Genomic DNA, 24,268 nt, shown 5'->3' with positions numbered 1-24,268 from the left:
GAGAGCAACATGATACCATGTGTCCCAGATGCTGGACATGGTGCTATAGGACTTGTTTTCCCAGTTGGATTTTAGTATTGCTTTGGTCTGATCCCTTCTTTCTATGCCCCTATTTTTGTAAATGGAAATGTTTACTCAGTAATGTTATATAGTAGATACTTGTAAATTTCTTTTAATTTTACAGGAGCTCACAAAGCAAGATTGCCTTGTGCCTCAAAGAAGACTTTGGAGTTGAACTTTGAGCAATTTTGGAACTGTTGGGACTATGGGGACTTCTGGGAATGAACTAAATGTATTTTGTGTTATCAGATGAGTGTGAGCTTTTGGGGACTAGGGGCAGGATGTTGTGATTTGGATATGAGATATCCCCCAAAAGCTCACATTGAGACAATGTAAGAAGATTAAGAAGAGAAATGAGTGGTTTGTGAGAATTTTAACCCAATCAGTGAATTATACTCTAATAGAAATTAACTGACTGGTAATTGAAGAGGTAGGGTATGACTGGATGAGGTGGGAATTGGGGTGTGGCTTTAGGGTAATATTAGTATCTAGCAAGTGGAGATTTCTCTCTTTGCTTTCTAATCACCATATGAGCTGCATCCCTTTGTCACACTTCCCCATCATGATGTTTAAGCTCACCTTTAGCCCTGAGGAATGGAATCAGCCTTCTATGGACTAAAACTCTGAAACTATGAGCCCTTAAATAAACATTTTCTCTTCTACAATTGTGCTGGTCATGTCCTCACAGCAGAGAAAAAGCTAACAAAATATCTGCTAAACATCTTAAAATTCCTCCTACCAATTTCAAAATGCCTCAAAAATTTCTGAACCACATGCTCAGATTAGTCATGCGACATCCCCACTTCTTGGTACCAATTTCTGTTTTAGTCAGCTTTTTACTGACTAAAACATCTGACAAAATAATTTTAGGGGAGGAAAAGTTTATTTGGGGCTCACAGTTTCAGAGGTCTTAGTCCATAAACAGCTGGCTCTATTCCTTAGTGCTCAAGGTGAGGCTGAACATAATGGCAGAAGAGTGTAGTGGAGAGAAGTAGCTCACATGATGATCAGTACACAGAGAGAGACTCTACACATCAGATACAAAATATGCACCCCAAAGGTATTCCCTCAATGACCTACCTCCTCCAGTCATACCCTACCCACTTCTGTTACTACTCAGTTAATCCCATCAGGAGACTAGTTCACTGATCCAGTTAAGAATCTTATAACCCAATCATTTCCCTTCTGATGCTTCTTGCATTGCCTAACACATGAGCTTTTGAAGGACACCTTAATTCCAAACCATTACATTGTGCTAAATATGTATTTGTGGGTTTTTGTTTGTTTTTAGGCTTGTATGTGTGTTTGTGTGTGTGGTTTTTAAAATTTATGGGTTTGTTTTTTTTTGCATTCAATATTAGTAACCAAATATTTCTCTGTTTAGTGACCTCAGTTTTGGACAATAGATGTTTTTTGCATGTATTTTTTTCTATATGTAATTAAGGAAATATAAAGAAAAAGCTACAAACATCTAATAGATTTTCCTGATTGTAGCAGAAAACAATGATTTGGATTCTAATTTCCATTTTCTTAAGTGCCATTCCAAACTATAATGCAATGTGACAAGAAATATCTTGAAAATATCATGGTTGGATATATAATTGCCTATTGTTTCCTCTTGTATGTGTTATAACTAATGATTAAACAAATTACACATTGTGCCATGTTGGTTTGTCTTTATCACCATAAAAGACAAAATTTGCATGCAAAAATTTATTTCAGGAGCAAAGCTGTCAAATGGCAGCATGAACCACCTCACTTTTAGGAGTGCACATGCAGACATCAAATACTAAAATGATTAAAGTTCATAAAGTTGTTCCTGGGTATTTACAGGTTAGTGATTCCAGGACTATGCCCTCACTTTGTGGACACCAAAATCTGTGGATGCTCAAATAACTTATATCAAATGGTTTAATATTTTAATATAACATGGGTACATCCTCCTGTGTACTTAATCTCCAGATTACTTATAATACCTAATGCTTTACTATCTTGTTTAGAGGATGACAAGAAAAATATCTGTATATATTCAGTATAAACATAATATTTTTGGGAGCATTTTTCCCTTGTTTTTTGTGTTGAATTTTTACATACAGAACCCACAGTTATAAAAGGCATCATAGTAGTTGCTTAACCTATGGCCTCATAATTATCTCTTCAAATACTGCATAAATTATCAATCGCTAGTTGTGCTAATACATTAGCTTTACATGTTAACCCAAAGCAGAACTAAGATGTATGTGCATGAAGCCCAAAGAAAAGCTGGATCATCTGCACCAAACTATCAAACTTTTGATATGTGGAACAATGCTGATTTTTTTTTGATTGTACTAAATAAAATCTCTGAATAAATTATATTAATACATAAAATCCAAAATGGAAATTTGCTCATATTAAGCTATTCAAGCCTCCAGCTTGGTTTTGAAATATAGGCCCTAATACTGATGTTCACCACAAGATTTGAATGCCTGGACTTGTATGAAAGCATCCTGAGGTACAACATTTGTATGCCACTGTATATATTAAAAGATGTGACTTAAACCATGGTCTTCATAAGATTTTTCTATTGTCATAAAAACTATATGAGAAACTCATGTGGATATATTGACAAGAGAAATAGCAAGTGTTGAAATTCTTTTCAAATTGAAATTAGACTTGGAGACAGCTTCAACTACTGACACAAATTAAATTTGAAAGGTGCATTTGCTATTTCTCACATGTGTTTTTCTTTGCTTAAAACATGCTGTGTGACTGGGAAGAAAGGTTGCTTATTTGCAAAATTCTATAGTGCCTTTCTAGTCTCAGGGATGTCTAAAGGCACATGAAGACTTTGAAATCCAACAGCAATATTTTTTTCTAGATTCACTGTAGCCAATAATCACATAGAGAAGTTGTGGCTGACTTGTAATTGGGGACCCTGCTGTGGTCCCACGGCCTTTTCTGTTTATGCATATACTAGAGTAGATAAATACTTACTTGTTTTATGTGTGCAAGTTCTGTATAAATAACTTTCAGAGCAAAAAAAAAGCGATTTGATGGCCATCACAAAGGTGTAAGAGGCACATTCCTTTCTTACTGAAACTAGTGCAGCATAGATTTAAATATATAGTGTTTAGTTTATTGATATGACCCAGTCTTTTTTATGTTGATTTGGTTTAGTAATGCTTGGGAAATCAATTCCTCAGCTGCTAGGTCCACTTCATGGGGGTGATATCATGAATGCATGCCTTGAAATAAAAATATGGGCTGCACTAGCATGTTCTATAACCAAATAGAAAAGGCAATGCTACCTTTTACTAGATGCAAACAGTTTGAATATTTAATAAGGTCTTATAATGGGGTGTGTAATAAAGTTAGTGCAAATATGTTTTAAACACAGATTACTTTGATGCTGTATTTCAAGTTATAAGGCATCTGAGAGTATCCAATATAAATTTGGGAGCAGATTTTTATGGTTTTGAGTTCCCCTGGATGTAGAACTCTGTAAAACATTATGGGCACTTCAATTTTTGTAACTAATGTTTTATATATTGACGTTTTTTTAGTAGACCCCCTGAAAAATCAATGTATTTAGTTCTATTCTCAGAACAGTGAGTGTTCCTTGTACTAATTAGATCTAGCTAGGACTCACATGAAAACTCTCAAGTCAACATTGCCGTATACTGTTATTCTCCAGTCCAGACCTTTGAGATTTCATTTAATTTCCTAAAATTTTTAGGGTAGCAGTTAGTGATATGAAAAAAATAAATGTGAGCCAAAATGAACATCAATTAGAACTTAAAGGCATGACATGAATATAATAAATGTGGGATTTCAAAAGGATATTAGCTAGTCAGGTGCAGTGGTACATGCTTATAATCCCAGCTACTGTTGAAACTGAGGCCAGGAGGATTGCAAGTACAAAATTCAGCCTGGAAATTTAACAAAATCCTGTCTCAAAATAACAAATAAAAATATGAAAACTGCATGGATGTAGCTTATTGATAGATCACTTGTCTAGCATGCACAAGGCCCTGGGTTCAATCCCCATACTGAAAGCAACAACAAATACTCCAGAAATGAAGAGAGGTGATCATTTGTACATTCTAAAATTCATATGTACATCATATATATATATATATATACTATATTGAAATATAACAATAAAGTGAAAAATTATAATTTGGAAATATGTGCATCTAATAATGAAATACTAACTTTGAAATTAAATATATCTTCATACCGTTAGTATTGTTCCCAAATTTGAACAGTATCAGGCAACTCCTTTCAATGTTATCATATAATAAAACACAATCAACCACAAACTGCTTATAACTTGAATTATAATCTTTTTTAGACCTTATTAAGTATATGAAGCAGTTAGGCATTTTAATTCAACTTGGAAACTCAGAGTCTAAATGTATTCATGTTCTTAAACTCAACTTTCTTTGGAGTCATATTTCTTTCTTTTTTAATACCAGGATTGAACCCAGGGGCATTTAACCATTGAGCCACATCTCTATCCCTTTTTTAATCTTTATTTAGAGACAGGCTCTTGCTAAGGTGCTGAGACTCTCTGAACTCTAAATCCTCCTGCGTCACCCCTCCTGAGCCCTGGGGATGTAGGGTATGCACCACAACTCTCATCAGGAGTCATATTTTCTTATTAAAATAGCTACATGTAAAGGAAGTTTGGCTCTCTGAATGGAAACTGTCTTTTAACTTCTTTTTCTTTGTAGGAGTGGGTAACTATGAGGTAAAATCTTGTATCTTCACTTGTTTCTTACTGAAAAATTAGTTCCTATCAGTAGTATGGAGAAAGTTGATGTACTGATGTCAGTGAGATCTTAAGGCAAATATATTATTCAAGCCTCTGTTTATTTGGAGGATTCACTGACCCCAAAATAACCTTACTGAGTATTCAGGAAGATGGTATATCAATATGGTGATCTTCCAGCAACAGTTGTTTGGATCTTTCATTGCTGATGGTGCTCAACTTGGACTCATTATTACCCAATGAAGTATGATCCTTGTATGTTTGCTCTTCAGTGTCTGTGGGATCATGAGGTTTTCTAGTTTGGCTGAAGGGAATATGCATAACATAGTAAGATGGAAAGTTTACTGGGATCAGATGGTTTCTTCACATGCATGAGCTGAAATACTAAAGACATGGTTAGTATCCTCTGCAGGACTTCCAGGTTTCTCTCTGTGCAACTGTCTCAGATATAGTACTCTGTCTTCCAAAAAATAATTTCTTGGTGTCTCTCAGGTCCCAGCTCTATCTTCTCAATTCAGGGAGTCCATCAGCCTTCTCCGAGTTCCCTCTGTACTACCTTACTACCTTAAGGTAGTAAACTCAGACAAAAGGATCATCCCCTGACATTACTGTCTTTTGCTGCTTGGTGCCCAATATTGAAAACAATTGCTTCAGATATTTTAGTATTTTTTAAGGACAGAGGGAAAATCTAGCCCCTATTTCTGTATATTGTTGAATGCACACCCATATTTTAATGGAATGTAGTAATACTTTAAACTATAATTGTAATATATCTAATCTTTCTGTATTAAAGTTTCTAAAATGTGATTTTCACCCTTTATTTCTTACAAATTTTTGTAGAAATGGTCAATTCAATGGTTGTGAGCTACATATCCATTATCTTGTTTGAACAATGTATTTTCAGTTTTAATACATGTATTACATGTATTATTTTTGCTTTTATTTTAAAAATTTTCATTCCAGTCATATTCCTTTTAGTATGCTTCAGTAACTGAAGAATGCCTCAGTAACTAAAGAATTCTGAAACCTTAGCAAAAAAAAGAACATGATAGACAATATTCACAATTCTTTTAAAGAGCAAGATTTTATTTCAAGACAGATTCTTAAGACCCACATAGAATTGGAAGTTTCTTTATGGTGTCACATTGTGTTCTGTTGCTGTGCTTTTCCTGTAGCACTGGGAAGCACTCTCAAACCTAAAGATTTAACATGACAAATCCAGAATCTGAAGGCATCTAGAAGGTAGACCCTCAGACAATAGGGGTGAGGAGGGCGGCAATATGGGTGTACCATGAAACCCAGTCAGCTGCCTTCAGTCAGAGGTTACAAAGTCTTTCATGCTCTGCAGTATTAACCCATTTAACAGAAGATGGGCTTTTGGAAACAAAAATAATGACTAATAGGTCTTGTTAGACACCTTTTAGAAAAACTTCTAAAAATGCCTCTCTTATAATAACTGAATTCAGATGTTTTTATTTCTAAATCTTTAGAATAAAATCATGGAATATATTCTCAAATTATCCTTGACAATGCATATTTTTAAAAAGACTTTTTATATAGAAGCATTCTATTATTTTAGGACATCGTATATGGGGCTGATAGTGCTCTTTGTATGATATGTTGGATGGGGGAAATAAGAAAGGTAATTATGTTAACCACCAGTGCTTTTCCATGGGACAGCAAGAGGGTGATAACACTCTTCAAGAACAACCAGTCTTTATTCATTCTGTGAGTGAAAGGATTCCCACATGTTCATTAATCGTTTAAGCACCATTGCATCATGTATGTATTTCTGAAGTTTCTGTGTATGTTTTCATATCTATTTGAAGAAAGTTGTAAGAAGGTAGTGTTCTTTGGCATATTATAATAACAGTCTCTCACTGGGAAAATTTTTGAAGAAAGGGCTACTAGAAATGCTTGGGATCTTAAAGGGGAAAACATAATTCCATTCATCATAAAGTCTTTTATGTTTATATCATTTCTCATGCTTTTAGTGATAAGGACTAATAATACATTCAAAGTATAATTTACATAAAATAAGCAATGGATGATATGAAATAAAACCAATAAAAAATAAAATTTTTCTTTTTAAGAAAAATTAGTAAGCTATATCTGATTGCAAACAGTTTGAATTCATGAGATTAAATATTTACAGTTGTCAAGGTTGATGAATTCTATTTTTCCCCCTTTTGACTCTTATGTAGCTGACCTGTGATCCTACACAGAGGAATGAGGTGGTATGGGTTCAAGGGTAAGGATTTTGTCCTTTGTGGTCCTTCTCTTAAACTCATATTTATCATAGTACCCAATGCATGCTCAATAAATGTTCATGGAATATATATTATGCATATATATTATATATACATATAAAATATATAATCAACTGATCCTAATTAATCTATCAAAGGATGCTGTATGAACAAACTCAGAGTTCATATGAAAATGGAATCTCTGAAAAGAGCAGATAATTCTGTATTGAATTCCCTCTTTCCATTTTCTCAGTTTTCTTTAAACAATTTTAGGTCAATTCTATTCTTTGAAGGATTAAATGAATGAAAGTTAAATTATTTAACATTAAATATTTAACATAGTACATTTAATAAATAATGTTAAATTGGTGATTAATTTATTTTAAATTTTAAGGATCTACAACATTAGTATTACAATTTAATATACTATCAAATTACTGATTAATTACACTTGTAATGAAATTATTATTAAAAACACAAATATAAACATTCATTTACTCAGTCTTTGAATGAACAGATATTGGGTACTATGTGTCAGGCAATGTTCTAGGCACTTGGCATAGAACAGTGCATAAAGAGTCAAACCTGGGCTGGGGGCTTAGATCAGTGATAGAATACTTGCCTAGCATGTACAGGTCCTGGGTTAGATCCCCACCACAGCAAAAATACAGGAATAAAAACTTTCGTGGAGTTTGCATCCTTATGAGAAGAAACAGCCAACAAGTAGAGAACGCACAAACAATGTGTGTAGAAGTGATAATTCATATGGAGAACAAAAAAAATGATGGTGATTATACAAAGAATGAAGAAGTACTAGTTTATCTAAGGTGGAAAAGGACGTGTATATTTGTATATACTTGAATGAAATGAACCATAACGATTCCTTGGGAGAGTCATTCCCAGCAGAAGGAAGAGTCGGTAAAATAGATGTGAGTGGGGAAGATGCTTGTCATGTTTGGGAACACCAAAATTTCCAGTAGTGCTTAAGCATGAAAGAGAGTATGTATAGACCATAATAAGAACTTTGAACTTCATTCTGAGTGAAATCTGTAGCCCCTGGAGGATTTAGAACATGAATGATATGATCTTACACTTTGAAAGGAGAACTCTACACCCTGTGGTGGGAAGGATAGATGGACAGGAAGTTTTACAAGAGGTAAAACCAGTTAAGAGTATATTTCAACAATTGTAGTGGAGATCATACTGGGCTAGAAAAGAATATTAGTTATGCTGTTTGTTCTAAATGCCTTTGACAGGCATATATTTTCAATATATTACCAACATTTATCTCTGATATATTAAAAGTGGACAGGGAGAAAGAGAGAAAGTGTGTGTCAAGGAGGAGTCACAGATTTTTGTCTTGAGCAATTGAAAACCTGGTGCTGACATTTCCTAAGAAGAGGAAGCTGGGGAGCCTGTAGTCTAGAGGAGGAAAACTAATGTCGTGTTTTAGACATGCCAAGTTTCAGATGCCCATTAGCCAAGCACAGGAGGAGGTAGCTGGATTCCCGTATTAAGTTGGTTTCCACTCTGATCCCAGTGGTCAGGAAGCAATTTAAGAAAGAGAAGTTCATTCTTTTGCCTACGGATCATAAATTTCCTAACCAAAACAAGCGATCTATATTATCCTGTCTCTGAGGTTCCTCTGATAATTGGAAGAGCTAACAGACATTTCATTCGAGTGTCTCATATTTTTATCTTACTGTAACTAAGATCAGCTTAAGCACCTGAACATAGTAACAATAATATGAATCAAGATCATTAGTTGACTTTTTTCATTGTGCCCAGCACTCTTCTCAGTGTTTTATTTCAGTCCTTACCAAAGTCATATTTTATTTTAAATGTACCTCATGTGTATCTGAGTCCTAGAAACATCAAATAATTTGCCTATGATAGATTTGCATAACCACCCCCAAATTCTTATGTTTTTATAGAGTATTCGCAATCATACCATAGTTTAATAGCACAAACCATTTCTCTTCCACATGGACTTTTCTCTAATAAATAAAAGTGAAGCAATATGGTGAAAGAAATGTTTTTCTTTAAAGACAAAGTGTTTCCCTTAAGTGAACATTAGTGTACTCAAGCACACCTTGGTTACTTCTACCACTGAGAAATATTTTTCTGCTCCTTTGTGCTTCACTGTCCCAAAGCAGCCATTGCTGACTTTCACATACATAAATAGGTCTCTCCTGCCTTCCTCTTAGACATTCTGACTTCCACTGAGCTCCCACCCTGTATCAAACACCTTCCATTGCCCCAGACCCCTCAGAGTTGTGACACATTTTATTTAGATTTTTGACTACTCAGCGATACTCTTCTACTGAACTATTGCTTTGGAGGATATAAAATCCCTTTACAATTCTGGCTGTCATCCCAGGAAATTGGCCATGAGAAACAAGGTTGCTTTGTGATAATAAGGAGCCAAATTACTACATGTGACTAGAAATTGCAACTGGAGGCCTTTGCTTATTATTTATAATTGGGGTGGATGCAATTTAATTGTAGGTAGGGATACTAGCTACTAATGAATTGAAATTAAAGTTATTTCAGGGGGAGGAAGGGGAAAAGTCCTTGCAAAATAGATTCCTATTTTACCAATTGTGTTACATCTCTGGTATTTTCATGAAGGAGAAATTCAAGCACATTTGATGATTAGGGAAATCTTCCTGGGCCTATGTAGTCACTTCCTTGAGTTTACTTACTCTCTTTCCACCTAAAACTGTACTTATCTGACACTTGGCTATGTAACCTTAACCTATATTTATTTTAGTCAGCTTTTTTGCTCCTGTGACTAAAAGACCTGACAAGAACAACTTTAGAGGACAAAAGCTTATTAGGGGGCACATGGTTCAGGGGGCTCAGTCCACAGACAGCTGGCTCCATTCTTCAGGGCTCCAGGTAAGACTGAACATCATGGTGGAATAGGGAATTATTGTGGTGAAGGGAAGCTGCTCACAGGATAATGGAAAACAGAGAGACTCCATTCGCCTGATACAAAATACATGCACAAGGGCACACGCCCAAAGACTCACCTCCCCCAGGCACACAATACCCACCCTCAGTTAGCACTAAATTATGAGATTAATTTACTGACTGAATTGAGGCTCTCATAACACAATGATGTATTCTCTAACCTTTCTTGCATTGTCTCACACATGAGTTTTTGGGGGACACCTCACATCTAAACTATAACAATATCCCTGCCACCAACCCCTTTAATTCTATTACTCATTTGCATTCTACTGTTGTCATACTTTAGGGTCAGACAGATCTATTTTGAATTTTAGAAATAGCTTAATTGTTGTATCATAATGGAAAAGTTACATAACCTTTTGATTTCCAGAGTTTTAAAAAAATATATAAAGCACATATGATGGCACCTACTCTGCTTTATTGTTGGGTATATAAGAAGGATTAAAGTATACACTGTATGAAAACTGTAATATAGCAGGTGCTCAATATGACAGATTTTAACAGTAAATTAAATTCATAATAAATTGATAATTCTGTGGTAAAATATTTTATTTTGTTATAACTCAAAAAGCATCTTTTGATATGTACATATGAATATATAGATTTCATGAGATATGAGTGAGTGTATGTCTCTCAAATATGTCTTCTCATGCATAAGCACATTCTCCTTTAAATATTTTCTGCATCAGACAGCCTTGGATATAAAAATTATAAAGAACTGGTGACATTAAAAAAAGATATTGGAGCTGGACACGGTGGTGCATGCCTGTAATCTCAGCATCCCTGTAGGCTGAGGCAGGAGGACCCCAAGTTCAAATCCAGTCTCAGCAACTTAGCAAGGCCCTAAACAACTTAGTGAGACCCTGGATCAAAATAAAAAGGGCGGGGGACATAACTCAGTGGTTAAACAGCTGGATTCCATCCCTGGTACAAAAAAAAAAAAAAAAAAAAGAAAGAACGAACAAAAAGAAAAGAGGTACTAATGGAATGAAGTGTTTATTTGTAATAATGTGAATTATTTCTCTACACATGGGTTTAACGTGCTTCAAAAAATATGAAAGTCAAAACTTCAAACGGGAAATTTTAGAAAGAACACTTGAAACAGATATCATTATGAAATTGTCTGATTCATTCTCCAAGCATCCAACACAGTAACTAAGTGACATTAGGAAAAGAAAACTATCTTCTGCATAGTTAGCCTGTATGAAAAGAATAAATGACAAATGACATAACAGAAAATAGAGTCGGGGCTCTTTCCCTGTAAGTTTGTCTCCAGTGCTCCTTCTGATAACACTTAAGGATCCACTGATCTCTGTGTTTGTTGACAGGCACTGTCACAGGTATCTCTCCTTCTGAGGGTTCTCTTCATCATCCTGACCTTGACCTCCATTGGATTCCTTCTGGATCAAAGGTATGAAGTGAATGTTTTTATTATTTTTCTCTTTTACTCAAATTAAGAATTTTCCATAAAGTCATTAAAATAATATTATGTTATGTAATTTTATAATGTAGTTTTAAACTTAAACATGGAAACTTGATATTCTACTCTTCATATTTTAGAGCACATAGGTATATCAATTCTCCTAAGAAGCCATTTTTTTAATGAATAAAGTAAAAGACACCAGGTTAGTTAGGAGACTCATTTGCATTAAACTCTACAATTTAGTTATCGAATATTTTAATTTTAGCTGAAAATAAGTTTCACCCTAACCCATCAATGCTTTAACTAAGCCATAAGTGATAAAGTAGAGATTTTTCTTTAAAAAAAAAAAGTTTCTTTTTTTACTTTAATGCCTATTTTCAAATAGCTTCAGAGGAACATCTTCTTGAATATGTCAAAATACTATGTATTTATTGAAAATCTAAGTAAATGCATCTATCAATTATATATAACATATGAAGAGTTTAGCTAAAGCTGATGAAAGTTATTGACATGTTATTTCAGACCTAAGGCAACTATCATGGAAACTCTCCGTTGCTTGGTGTTCCTGATGCTGTACAGATTTGGTCACCTTAAGCCTCTGGTCCCTGCCTTGTCATTTGTTTTCGAGGTAAGCCTTTTGTTTTAGGCAACTATCGCATGGATTATACATGGATTTCATGTATAACTTATTCATTATATGATGTCTCCTCTCTACTTAATTTGTGAGAAGTACTTGTGAGAATTTGTGCCTGTTTACTTAATGTTAACTGTGTTACTTTGGGCTATCTAATATTTCAGAGCCACAGTTTCCTGGTCCCTAAATTTGGATCAATATTATTAAGATCATATAGTTTATGGACAAAATATGTTGCATAACTTTTATAAAGAAATCTCAGGACACATGGTATATTGTTAAGAAATGGTAAAAGTGATTTTGATTTTGTAAGAAATTTTTGGAAAAAAATGACAAGTACTTCATGATGTCATTCATATAATAAATAAGTAAAATTGGTCTCATAGAACTAAGAGCAGAATTGTGATTTCCAGAACGTTGAGGTGCTAATAAAAGTTTGATTGATGGGTACTAAGTTATCATTAGATATGAATATGAAGTTCCCATGTGGTATTGCAGTTGATGGACATTGTTTCTGTTTTTTTTTTTTTTTTTTTTTTTTGACTATTGTGAATAGTGCTACAATGAAGGGAATCTGGGTTTATTTGATGTACTTATTTTCTTTCCTTTGATGTATAGTCAGGAGTAGGTTTGTTGGATGATACAGTAGTTTTGTTTTTAACTTTTTGAGGAAACTCCATACTATTTTCTTAATAACTGTACTAATGTGCAGTCTCAAAAGCAATGTGCAAGGGTATCCTTTTCTCTACAACATCCTTACTGTCTGGTTATTCTGAATCTTTTTGATAATAGCTATCCATGTTAGAGTGAGGCAGTATCATATTGTGGTTTTTGTGATGGGTTGACATATTTGACTTCATGGAAATGTTATAGGCCAGGCTATAAAGGCAATGACTAAACAGACTGCATTTTACTTGAAGACTCCATGTTAGGTAGGAAATGCTTCTTCCATGGGAAACCCCATCTCTGTACCCATCAACAGTTGCTTAGCATGACATGTTTGGCAACACAAAATGGAAATTCTATAAAGAAAAATTGTTCTCTTTTTGATTCCTATTTTTCTTAGACAATGTACAGAAGACATGTTTGGGTAACCCTAAAATGGCAGCTGGCATTGAGCCAAGAGGTGGTGCATAACTAGTGTTAACATGGTGTGATCTACTTTTGCCTGATTAGTTAATGTCTCCTTTGTGCTAGTGGGCAACAGATATTCCTCATTCTTTCTTGATTGGTACGGAAGGGCGTGCCTCAATTGTGCTAATCCTAAGCTGATTGGCTGCCTTAGGTTTATAAGACACACCTATAGGAAGCCCCAGGGATAACCAGATAAGCAGAAAGGATAAGCCACACCTCTAGATCACTGGGCGGAGGATAAGCAGCACCTCTGAATGATGGCAGAACGCAGGTTGCAGATTGCAGAACGGAGAAGTAAAGCCACACCTCTAGATAGCAGAGTGAAGGAGCAGGATGCAGGATGCACCTTTAAGAAGAAGCAGCAAAACTAAGAAGTAGCATCTCTGAAAGTGTAGCCTCTCCGATAAGCAAAGGTTCTCTCTTAAGCAAAGCCTCTCTCCTCCTCTCAAAGCCTTTCTTCCTCTATAGGCTGGGGAACAGGTGAACAAGCAAAAAAGCAGCACACTAAAGAGAAAGATAATAGAAGTAGCTCAGTTTCCAGTCCACCTCCAATAAATACCCGCGCAATTATTGCTGCAGGTGGTAACAAATTGCCGCGGGCGGCGACAACAATGTACTGTGTCAACAGTGATTTTCTAGATGTAGTAACCATTCTTTAACTGTACCAACTAAGGTCATTTTGACCCACTTCCCCTTATACTTATGATCTTAGATCTCATTATGTTAGTTTATAATTTTGATTCATAGTAACAGACACTTATGATTGATGTACTGACTTACGGTATAAAAAAATCCTGCAACCCTTTGGCCGGGACTGTTCTCCCAATAGCCATTTTTGGGTCATTGTGTCAGACAGTCAGCAGGCTGGCTAATAAAGACTTTCAAATTTGAAAAAAAGAAAAAAAGAAATTTTTTTTGTCAAGGATTCTACCATTTGAGAATTAAAAAAAAAAAATTTATTTGTAAATGGACACATCTTTTTATGTATTTGTTTTTATATGGTGCTGAGGATAGAACCCAGTGCCTCACATGTGTGAGGCAAGTGCTCTATCACTGAGTTATAGTCCCAACCCTTGAGAATTTTTGAAAACTTTAATTTATTAAAATTTTTATTTGGCTGGAGATATAGCTCACTTAGGTAGACTGTTGGCCTCACAAGCATAAGACCCTGGATTCAATCCCCAGCACCACAAAAAAAAAAAAAAAAAAATTGTTGGTTCATTTTATTATACATAACTTAGGATTCATTTTGACAGGACTATATAACATGGACTATAATTTGCTCTAATTCAGTCCACAATACTTCCCTTTTCCTTTTGCTCCTCCTTCCTCTGTTCCCTTCCCTGTACTCTACTGATCGTTCTGCTATTTATTCACAGTTTTTTTTTTTTTTTAATTAGTGCCTAGTGGATATACATAACGGTTATATTCACTGCAGTATATTCGTATGTGTACATAGGAAAGTTAGGTCAGGTCCATTCCATTTTTTCCCTTCCCATTCCTTCTCCATTCCCCCCAATCTCCTTACTCTGCTCCACTGATATTCTAACCTCAAACCTTTTCTTTTCTTTCCTTTATTTTGTACTAGCTTCTGCATATCAGAGAAAACATTCAACCTTTGACCTAGGTCTGGCTTATTTCACTTAGCATGATAATTTCTATTTCCATACATTTACCAATAAATGCCAACTTTTTGTTATTCTTTGTCTGAATGATAATCCATTATCTCTATATATTACATTTTCTCTATTTATCTGTTGAAGGGCTCCTAGATTGGTTCCATAGCTTGACTATTATGAATTGTGCTACTATAAATATTGATGTGGCTGCATCCCTTATAGTATGCTGATTTAAAGTGAAAATTGTGATTAAGATGTCTTATCAATTATCTACAAAAGTAATGATTTGATATAAATAAAATAATTGAGGTCAATGAGATTTTCCTACAACTAAAATTATCTAATATGTCTTTATTATGACTAAAATTAATTTTTCCAAAACAACCTTGAATTTTTAGGTATCTATTTATTGCTTCAGATCTTAGGCAACTGTTAAAAATTTTTATTCTTATTATTTGTGTTTTAATAGAGTATTTTCAAAACTTAGAGTTATATTGTTTAATTTTGGTGCTGAGCAACCTGTCAGTATCACTAGATTTTGCAATATGTGAGTTTATTTAAGTATGAAGCAAAAATGCTAACATTTCACCCAACTTCAAAAGAAAACCTGACATAGACACTACCATTTAGTAATGATTATAAATTGGAACAACTTATGTACAAGAAATTTGACAATGTCTATCAAAATTCAAATACAAATGCACTTTGATTAAGCATTTTACTTCTAAGAATTTATACTCCAGAAATAGTACACTCACACATATGTGAATTGATGTATAGTGAGAGTATTCATTGGGGCATCATTTGTAATGATAAGACTAGAAAAAAATCTAATGACCATTAATAAGTGACACTTAAAGATTATGCTCTTTTAAAAAAAAAATTGTCTAGAAAACTAAGACTCTTTAATACAAATCAAGAAAAATTGCAATAATATATATTATGTATGAAACAAAACCTGATACAGAATCACATAGGATGTATGCTACCATACAGTGTATATAAGTATAGAAACAGGATGGGAAGCTTCTGTATATACTTATAAATGTATTTTATTGTATGTATGTTAATATATCTAGGAAGATAAACAAGTACCTAGCAGTTTTCTGTATGAAGAGAATGAGAATTATATGCTAGAAGAAAGGAATTGTAGAAAGTTCTTTTTCAAATTAATATTCTTTGGGAACTTAAAGTTTATGAAGCATGGGAATATATTTCATTTAAAACATTGATGTTTAGATAATGAGGCATCAACTGGTATCAGAATTTTCAAAATCTTCTGAGGTAATATAATCTGCATTTAAATAAACATTAAATAATATCATGCCTATGTTGTTCCTTGAGACTATAAACTAGAAGCAAAATGGAGAAGCACAAATTATACATATTTAGGAAAATTCAGAAGTATACATACTTAAATAAAACTTAAAATCAAACAAAATAGGTAAGAAGCATGTTCTAATTATGGGCATGAAAGGAAGTAATTCCATTTAATGAACCTACTGTTGGGTATATGGTAATAGTCTTGCATCAAGCAAATGGAGAATCTGGGTTCTTTAAATTAGCCCTGATTTTAAACAGATGGGGGTATATATTTACATTGGGGTTTCTTTTACAATGGGATGGTGGACAGCAATATAGTGTGCCCAGTTTTTGAGGTGATATGCTGTTAGTTTCCTTATTTAGTAAATAGTTGAAGGTGAATGAGTAAGACATGAGCTTTGAAGCCATGTTGCTTGAATTTGATTCTCAGTTTGAGAACTTACTCGGTGTGGAAACTTGGGAAATCACTTGACCATTTAAATAGTTGGCTTTAGCTTCCTCTTCTGTAAAAGGAGAAAGTAATAACATCTATCTAATAAGGTTTTGAGAATTAAATGAGATAATAGGTGCAAGAGATTTGGCACAGCAATTAACACATACTGTGTTCAATACATATTAGGTGCTATTATTATTTTTGTTGTTGTTTTTGTTTTATATGAACATGAGGATCCTCAAAATAATTGCTTGGCTTGCCTCAAAAAACACAAGTCATTTAGGGGCAATTAGCATGGGAAGTGGAAAAAAGTAACAATGTTTAACTAAAATCATAGTTTATAAATTTTTAGTCTGAAACTCATTCTGTGACATTGGACTTTGTGCCTAAGTATTCATCTGTAAATCAGGCTTAGTAAGAGATGACATTCTTTGAGCCCTTATTATGTTCCAAATGTCTTACTTGCATTTTTTTTTCACTTAATTCTCATACAAAATCCAAAATTTACTTTCATTATTTTTATAATAAGAAAAGTAAGGGGTGTAATGATTTATTTGAATACACATAGCTAGTAAGGAAACAACTCCAGATACAAACTTAGGAATCTGACACCATTATTTCTTAATCATCCAGGACCATTTTCTTCTACGTAATGATAGCAGTATTCAACTTCCTCAAAGGTTCCAAATGAGAAAGTCAGATGTAATATAGCATTAAGAGCTTGGAAAATGTAAAAAACTATAATAATGCTTTATAAATTTAATTGCAAATGTACTTTTGAATAGACAAGTGGTTTGAATAATTTACCTCTGAATTATCTTTGGTTTATAATTCAAGGAAGGGAGGAAACTGTGGCACATGTTCTCTGGGTGCTTATCTCCTTTTTCTAGAACTTTTCTGTCCATCTTGGCATACACCTGACCAGTTCTTGAAGAATAGATGTTGCCTGCAATTTGACCCTAAAACTTCATTAAAACTGCATCATATCATTGACGTCACTTGGCTCTGTAGTTCCGATGTAGTTTTTGCATGTGGTCAATGCATAGGTACGGAAGCCTGGTTCTCAGTGTGGCAATGCTGGGAGGTGGTGGGCCTTTAATAAATGGAGCCTAATGGGAGGTGTACCCTTGGGGAGATTAAGGTTGTTTTCATGGAACCACTGAATTAGTTTTTGTGAGAGGGTCATCATAAAAGAATAAGCCTGGCCACTCCCCAGTCTCTTTGGCTAACTGTCTAATGATATCATCTCTCCCTCTTTTACATGCTTCTGTCATTGTGATGTTATTTACCATGAGATTCTTGCCAAAGTTGAGCTGATGCTGACACCATGCCTTTGAACCTCCAGAACTGTGAGCTAAATAAAGCTCTTTCCTTTAAAGTAGCCAGTCTCTGGTGTTTCCTTAGAGTAATGAAAATGGACTAATGCACATGGTTGTGTGGGAAAATTAGATGCACAAAGGACATAGGAAGTCCTCAATAAAATTTCGTTGCTATTGTTTACATTAAGATTATTATTGAAACTAAGCTATTGAATTCAAAATGGTTAAACCTGTGGTCAGGTTCAAAACATATGTGCCAGAATAAAGACTGGGCAAGTATGTTAGCATCCATATTTTGCCTGGGAAGTAGTTTTTTTTTTTTTTTTTTCTGCGTTCTTCTAAAGTTCAACATTTAAAAAATTACTGTTAGTTCTCAGTTCTTATATTCTTAATTGTATGTTTCAAATTTGCATTTTCTTCACCTTTTTATCTATTAGAACTTATGTAAGTCTTTGACATTCATCATAGTTTTAATGAAACTGTTCTTTGCCCCACAAGAGGAGTAGAGAAACTTAATAAATGTCCTCAGTGACTCCATTCAATATGAATTAGGACTGACTGACTAGAGTCATTAGACTACAAGGATAATGTTCTCATCATTTTTCTTTGAAGCTATCATTTGAATCAGTGTCAGTGAAGCAATTAATCGCCTTTCTCTTATAAATCAGTGTTGTGTATATTGGCAATATCAACTTGCAACCCTGTGACTCTTCTCTATTTATCTAGAAGGCTGACTGGAAATTTTCTTACAGTGTTTTATTATGTTAGTTAAACTCCATAAGTTTGCACATAATAGTCCTTGAACACCAAAAAAGACACTTCTGGTTACATTTTACAGCCTTAATATCCATCTCTCCCTCTCTCTCTCTTTCCCCCCCCCCCCCACACACACACTGGAAAATGGACCTTAAATTCTTTTTCACTCAGATTACAAAATTGCTATTGAGTAATGACAATTCAGCTCAAAAATAAGTATTTTTTTGAATTTGGTACTGTGACTTGCATGTTAAAGATTTACTTCTTTTAGCTTATATTCACAAGAATACTGAATGAGGACAGAGGGCTCTTGTTAGTTATAAATGTAATACAGAGCTAATGTATAACCACCAATCTATTCTCAATGATTACCTCAGACCCTTGGACTTTTCTCTTGGAGTGTATCAACAAATACTTTGATCAGCACCTTCAGTACCTTTTTAAAGCTTACTTTTTAAATAAGAAACTTGACCAAAAAATGATCTCTTCATTCTTTCATTCACTCATTTCTCATTCACATATTTTTATTTATTTATTTATTTTTATTGTAAACAAATGGGATACATGTTGTTTCTCTGTTTGTACATGGCATAAAGGCATACCATTTGTGTAATCATAAATTTACAGAGTAATGTTGTTTGATTCATTCTGTTATTTTTTCCCTTCCCCCCCCCCCCCCCCTCTTTTCCCTCTATACAGTGCTTCCTTCTTCCATACTTGCCCCCCTCCCTAACCCTAACTCTAACCCTACCACTAACCCTTCCCTCCCCTCAATATGAGTTATCATCCACTTATTAGCGATATAATTTGTCCTTTGGCTTTTTTGAGATTGGCTTATCTCACTTAGCATGATATTCTCCAATTTCATCCATTTGCCTGCAAATGCCATTTTATCATTCTTTATGGCTGAGTAATATTCCATTGTGTATATATATATATATATATATATATATATATATATATATATATATATACCACAGTTTCTTTATCCATTCATCAATTGAAGGACATCTAGGTTGGTTCCACAGTCTGGCTATTGTGAATTGAGCAGCTATGAACATTGATGTGGCTGTATCTCTGTAGTATGCTGATTTTAAGTCCTTTAGGTATAGGCCAAGGAGTGGGATACCTGGGTCAAATGGTGGGTCCATTCCAAGCTGTCTGTGGAATCTCCATACTGCTTTCCAGAGTGACTGCACTAATTTGCAAACCATCAGCAATGTATGAGTGTACCTTTCTCCCCATATCCTCGCCAACACCTGTTGTTGCTTGTATTCTTGATAATCGCCATTCTAATCGGGGTGAGATGGAATCTTAGGGTGGTTTTGATTTGCATTTCTCTTATTACTAGAGATGTTGAACATTTTTCCATATGTTTGTTGATTGCTTGTAGATCTTCTTCTGTGAAGTGTCTATTCATTTCCTTAGCCCATTTGTCGACTGGATTATTTGTATTCTTGGAGTAGAGTTTTTTGAGTTCTTTATAGATTCTGGAGATTAGTGCTCTATCTGAAGTATGATTGGCAAAGATATTCTCCCACTCTGTAGGCTCTTTCTTCACATTGCTGATAGTTTCCTTTGCTGAGAGAAAGCTTTTTAGTTTGAATCTATCCCAGTTATTGATTCTTGCTTTTATTTCTTGTGCTACGGGAGTCCTGTTAAGGAAGTCTGGTCCTAAGCCGACATGTTGAAGATCTGGACCTACTTTTTCTTCTATAATCTGCAGGGTCTCTGGTCTGATTCCGAGGTCCTTTATCCATTTTGAGTTTAGTTTCGTACATGGTGAGAGACATGGGTTTAGTTTCATTCTGTTGCATATGGATTTCCATTTCCAGCACCATTTGTTGAAGAGGCTATCTTTTCTCCATTGCATATTTTTGGCACCTTTTCTAGTATAGAAAATTGTATTTATTGGGTTTGTGTCCGTGTCCTGTATTCTGTACCATTGATCTACCTTTCTATTTTGGTACCAATACATGCCGTTTTGTTACTATTGCTTTGTAGTAGAGTTGAAGATCTGGTATTGCGATACCCCCTGTTTCACTCTTCCTGCTAAGGATTGCTTTAGCTATTCTGGGTTTTATTCTTCCAGATGAATTTCATAATTGCTTGCTCTATTTCTGTAAGGTACGTCATTGGGATTTTAATTGGAATTGCATTGATTTGTATAGCACTTTAGGTAGTAGGCCATTTTGACAACATTAATTCTTCCTATCCAGAACATGGAAGATCTTTCCATCTTCTAAGGTGTTCTTTAATTTCTTTTTTAGTGTTCTGTAGTTCTCATTGTAGAGGTCTTTCACCTCTTTTGTGAGATTGATTCCCAAGTTTTTTTTTCGAGGCTATTGTGAATGGGGTAGTTTTCCTAATTTCTCTTTCTGAAGATTCATCACTTATGTATAAAATGCGTTGGATTTATGAGCATTGATCTGTAACCTGCTACTTTACTGAATTCACTTATGAGTTCTAAGAGTTTTCTGGTGGAATTTCCAGGTTCCTCTAAATATATAATCATGTCATCAGCGAACAGGATAGTTTGAGTTCTTCTTTTCCAATTCGTATCCCTTTAATTTCTTTGGTTTGTCTAATTGCTCTGGCTAGAGTCTCAAGAACGATGTCGAATAGAAGTGGTGAAAGAGGGCATCCCTGCCTTGTTCCAGTTTTTAGGGGGAATGCTTTCAGTTTTTCACCATTTAGAATGATATTAGCTATAGGCTTAGCATAAATGGCCTTTACAATGTTAAGGAATGTTCCCACTATCCCTATTTTTTCTAGTGTTTTGAATATGAAGGGCTGCTGTATTTTATCAAGTGCTTTTTCTGCATCTATTGAAATAATCATGTGATTCTAATTTAAGTCTATTGATATGGTGAATTACATTTATTGATTTCCTGATGTTGAACCAACCTTGCATCCCTGGGATGAAACCACTTGATCATGGTGCACTATCTTTTAATATGTTTTTGTATGCGGTTTGCTAAAATTTTGTTGAGAATTTTTGCGTGATGTTCATTAAGGATATTGGTCTGAAATTTTCTTTCCTTGATGAGTCTCTGTCTGGTTTAGGTATCAGTGTGATATTGGCTTCATAGAATGAGTTTGGGAGGGTTCCCTCTCTTCTGTTTTATGGAATACTTTGAGAAGTATTGGAATGAGCTCTTCTTTAAAGTTTTGTAGAATTCGCTGAGAACCCATCTGGTCCCGGACTTTTCTTGTTGGTAGCTTTTGATGACTTCTTCTATTTCAGTACTTGAAATTGGTCTATTTAAATTGTGTATGTCCTCCTCGTTCAGTTTAGGCAATTCATATGTCTCTAGAAACCTGTTGATGTCTTCGAAATTTTCTATTTTGTTGGAGTATAGATTTTCAAAATAGCTTCTAATTATTTGTATTTCAATCCTGTCTGTGATATTTCCTTGTTCATTCCGAATTTTAGTGATTTGGTTTTCTCTCGTCTTCTCTTTGTTAGTGTGGCTAAAGGTTTATCAATTTTTTTATGTTTTGAAGAACCAGCTATTTATTTTGTCAATTTTTGTATTGTTTCTTTGTTTCAATTTCATTGATTTCAGCTGTGAGTTTAACTATTTCCTGTCTTCTACTACTTTTGATGCTGTCTGTTCTTCTTTTTCTAGGGCTTTGAGCTGTAGTGTTAGGTCGTTTATTGTTGAGTTTTACTTCTTTTATTAAATGGTCTCCATGAAATAAATTTCCCTCTAAGTGCTTTCATAGTGTCCCAGAGATTTTGATATGATGTTTCTTTGTTCTCATTTACCTCTAAGAAGTTTTTAATTTCCTTCTAATTCTTCTGTTATCCATTCATCATATAATAGCATATTATTTAATCTCCAGATGTTGGAATCATTTCTGTGTTTTACTCTTTCATTTATTTCTAACTTCATCCATTATGATCTGATAGAATACAAGGTAGTGTCTCTATCTTCTTGTATTTGCTAACATTAGCTTTGTGGCATAATATATGGTCTATTTTAGAGAAGGATCCATGTGCTGCTGAGAAGAATATGTATTCGCTCTTGGTTGGATGGTATATTCTATAAATGTCCGTTAAGTCTAAATTATTGATTGTGTTATTGAGATCTATGTTTCTTTGTTCAATTTTTGTCTGGAAGATCTGTCCAGTGGTGAGAGAGGCGTGTTAAAATCACCTAGTATTATTGTTATGGTCTATTTGGTTTCTGAAATTGAGAAGGATTTGTTTGACATACATGGATGAGCCACTGTTTGGGGCATAGATGTTTATGATTGTTATATCTTGCTGATGCTTCCCTTAAGCAGTATGAAATGACCTTCTTTATCCCTTCTGACTAACTTTGGCTTGAAGTCCATATTATCTGAAATGAGGATGGATACTCCAGCTTTTTTGCTGAGTCCATGTGCATGGTATGTTTTTCCCCATCCTTTCACTTTAGTCTATGGGTATTTTTTCTATGAGGTGAGTCTCTTGTAGGCAACATATTGTTGGATCCTTCTTTTTAATCCAATCTGCCAGTCTATGTCTTTTGATTGATGAATTCAGTCCATTAACATTCAGGGTTATTATTGAGATATGATTTGGTTTCCCGGTCATTTGGTTCATTTTTAAATTTATTTATTTATTTATTTCACACAACTTGGTTCCTCTTTATTTGACAATTCCTTTAGGATAATTCCTCCCTTTGCTGATTTGCTTCTTTGTTTTTCATCTCTTCCTCATGGAATATTTTGCTGAGAATGTTCTGTAATGCTGGCTTTCTTTTTGTAAATTTTTAGCTTTTGTTTATCATGGAGATTTTATTTCATCGTCAAATTTGAAGGTAAGTTTTGCTGGGTATAAGATTTTGGTTGGCATCCATTTTCTTTCAGGGCTTGAAAAATGTGTTGTTCCAGGCCCTTCTATTGTAGGGTTGGATTGAAAAATCTGCTGATATCCGTATTGGTTTCCCTGAATGTAATTTGGTTCTTTTCTCTCACAGCTTTAAAATTCTGTCCTTTTTTGTATGTTAGGTATTTTCATTATAATGTGCCTTGGTGTGGGTCTGTTGTAATTTTGTGTATTTGGAGTCCTATAAGCCTCTTGAACTTGATTTTCCATTTCATTCTTCAGATTTGGGAAATTTTCTGTATTATTTCATTGAATAGATTGTTCATTCCTTTGGTTTGTTTCTCTAGGCCTTCCTCAATCCCAATAATAAATTTGGCCTTTTCATGATATCCCATAGTTCTTGTAGATTCTGTTCATGATTTCTTACCATCTTCTCTGTTTGTTCAACTTTGTTTTCAAGGTAAATATTTTGTCTTCAATGTCTGAGGTTCTGTCTTCCAGGTGTTCTATCCTACTGGATAGCTTCTATGGAGTTCTTAATTTGGTTTATTGTTTCCTTCATTTCAAGGATTTCTGTTTGTTTTTTTTTCAATATCTCTAACTCTTTATTGAAATGATCTTTTGCTTCCTGTATTTGCTCTTTTAACTGTCGATTGGTGCGATCATTCAATGCCTGCATTTGCTCTTTCATCTCATCGTTTGCTTCCCTAATCATTTTAATTATATACATTTGAACTCCTTTTCTGTCATTTCTTCTGTCATGCTGT

At 34.4% G+C, this 24,268-nt stretch overlaps 1 protein-coding gene across 3 annotated transcripts in view; it reads left to right on the top strand.

Annotated features, from left to right (window-relative positions):
- The window catches only part of AGMO (alkylglycerol monooxygenase), a 196,009-nt gene extending 178,017 nt beyond the window's left edge, over window positions 1–17,992 (top strand). For 2 of the 3 annotated variants that reach the window (XM_079151907.1, XM_079151905.1), the window contains 3 exons: window positions 11,370–11,452; window positions 11,987–12,092; window positions 13,165–13,254. In XM_079151907.1, the coding sequence (XP_079008033.1) occupies window positions 11,370–11,452; window positions 11,987–12,092; window positions 13,165–13,239 (264 nt within the window). In that variant the 3' untranslated portion in view covers window positions 13,240–13,254. Of the gene's footprint in view, window positions 1–11,369; window positions 11,453–11,986; window positions 12,093–13,164; window positions 13,255–17,497 lie in introns of those variants that run through there. The other variant, XM_079151906.1, reaches the window with a different exon arrangement.
- Window positions 17,993–24,268: the final 6,276 nt, after the last annotated feature.

Source organism: Sciurus vulgaris (assembly GCF_902686455.1).
Source record: "Sciurus vulgaris genome assembly, chromosome: 8".
Classification (NCBI taxonomy): domain Eukaryota; kingdom Metazoa; phylum Chordata; class Mammalia; order Rodentia; family Sciuridae; genus Sciurus; species Sciurus vulgaris.
The sequence above is the reverse complement of the archived record's forward strand: the minus strand, read 5'-3'. Positions and strand labels throughout refer to the sequence as shown.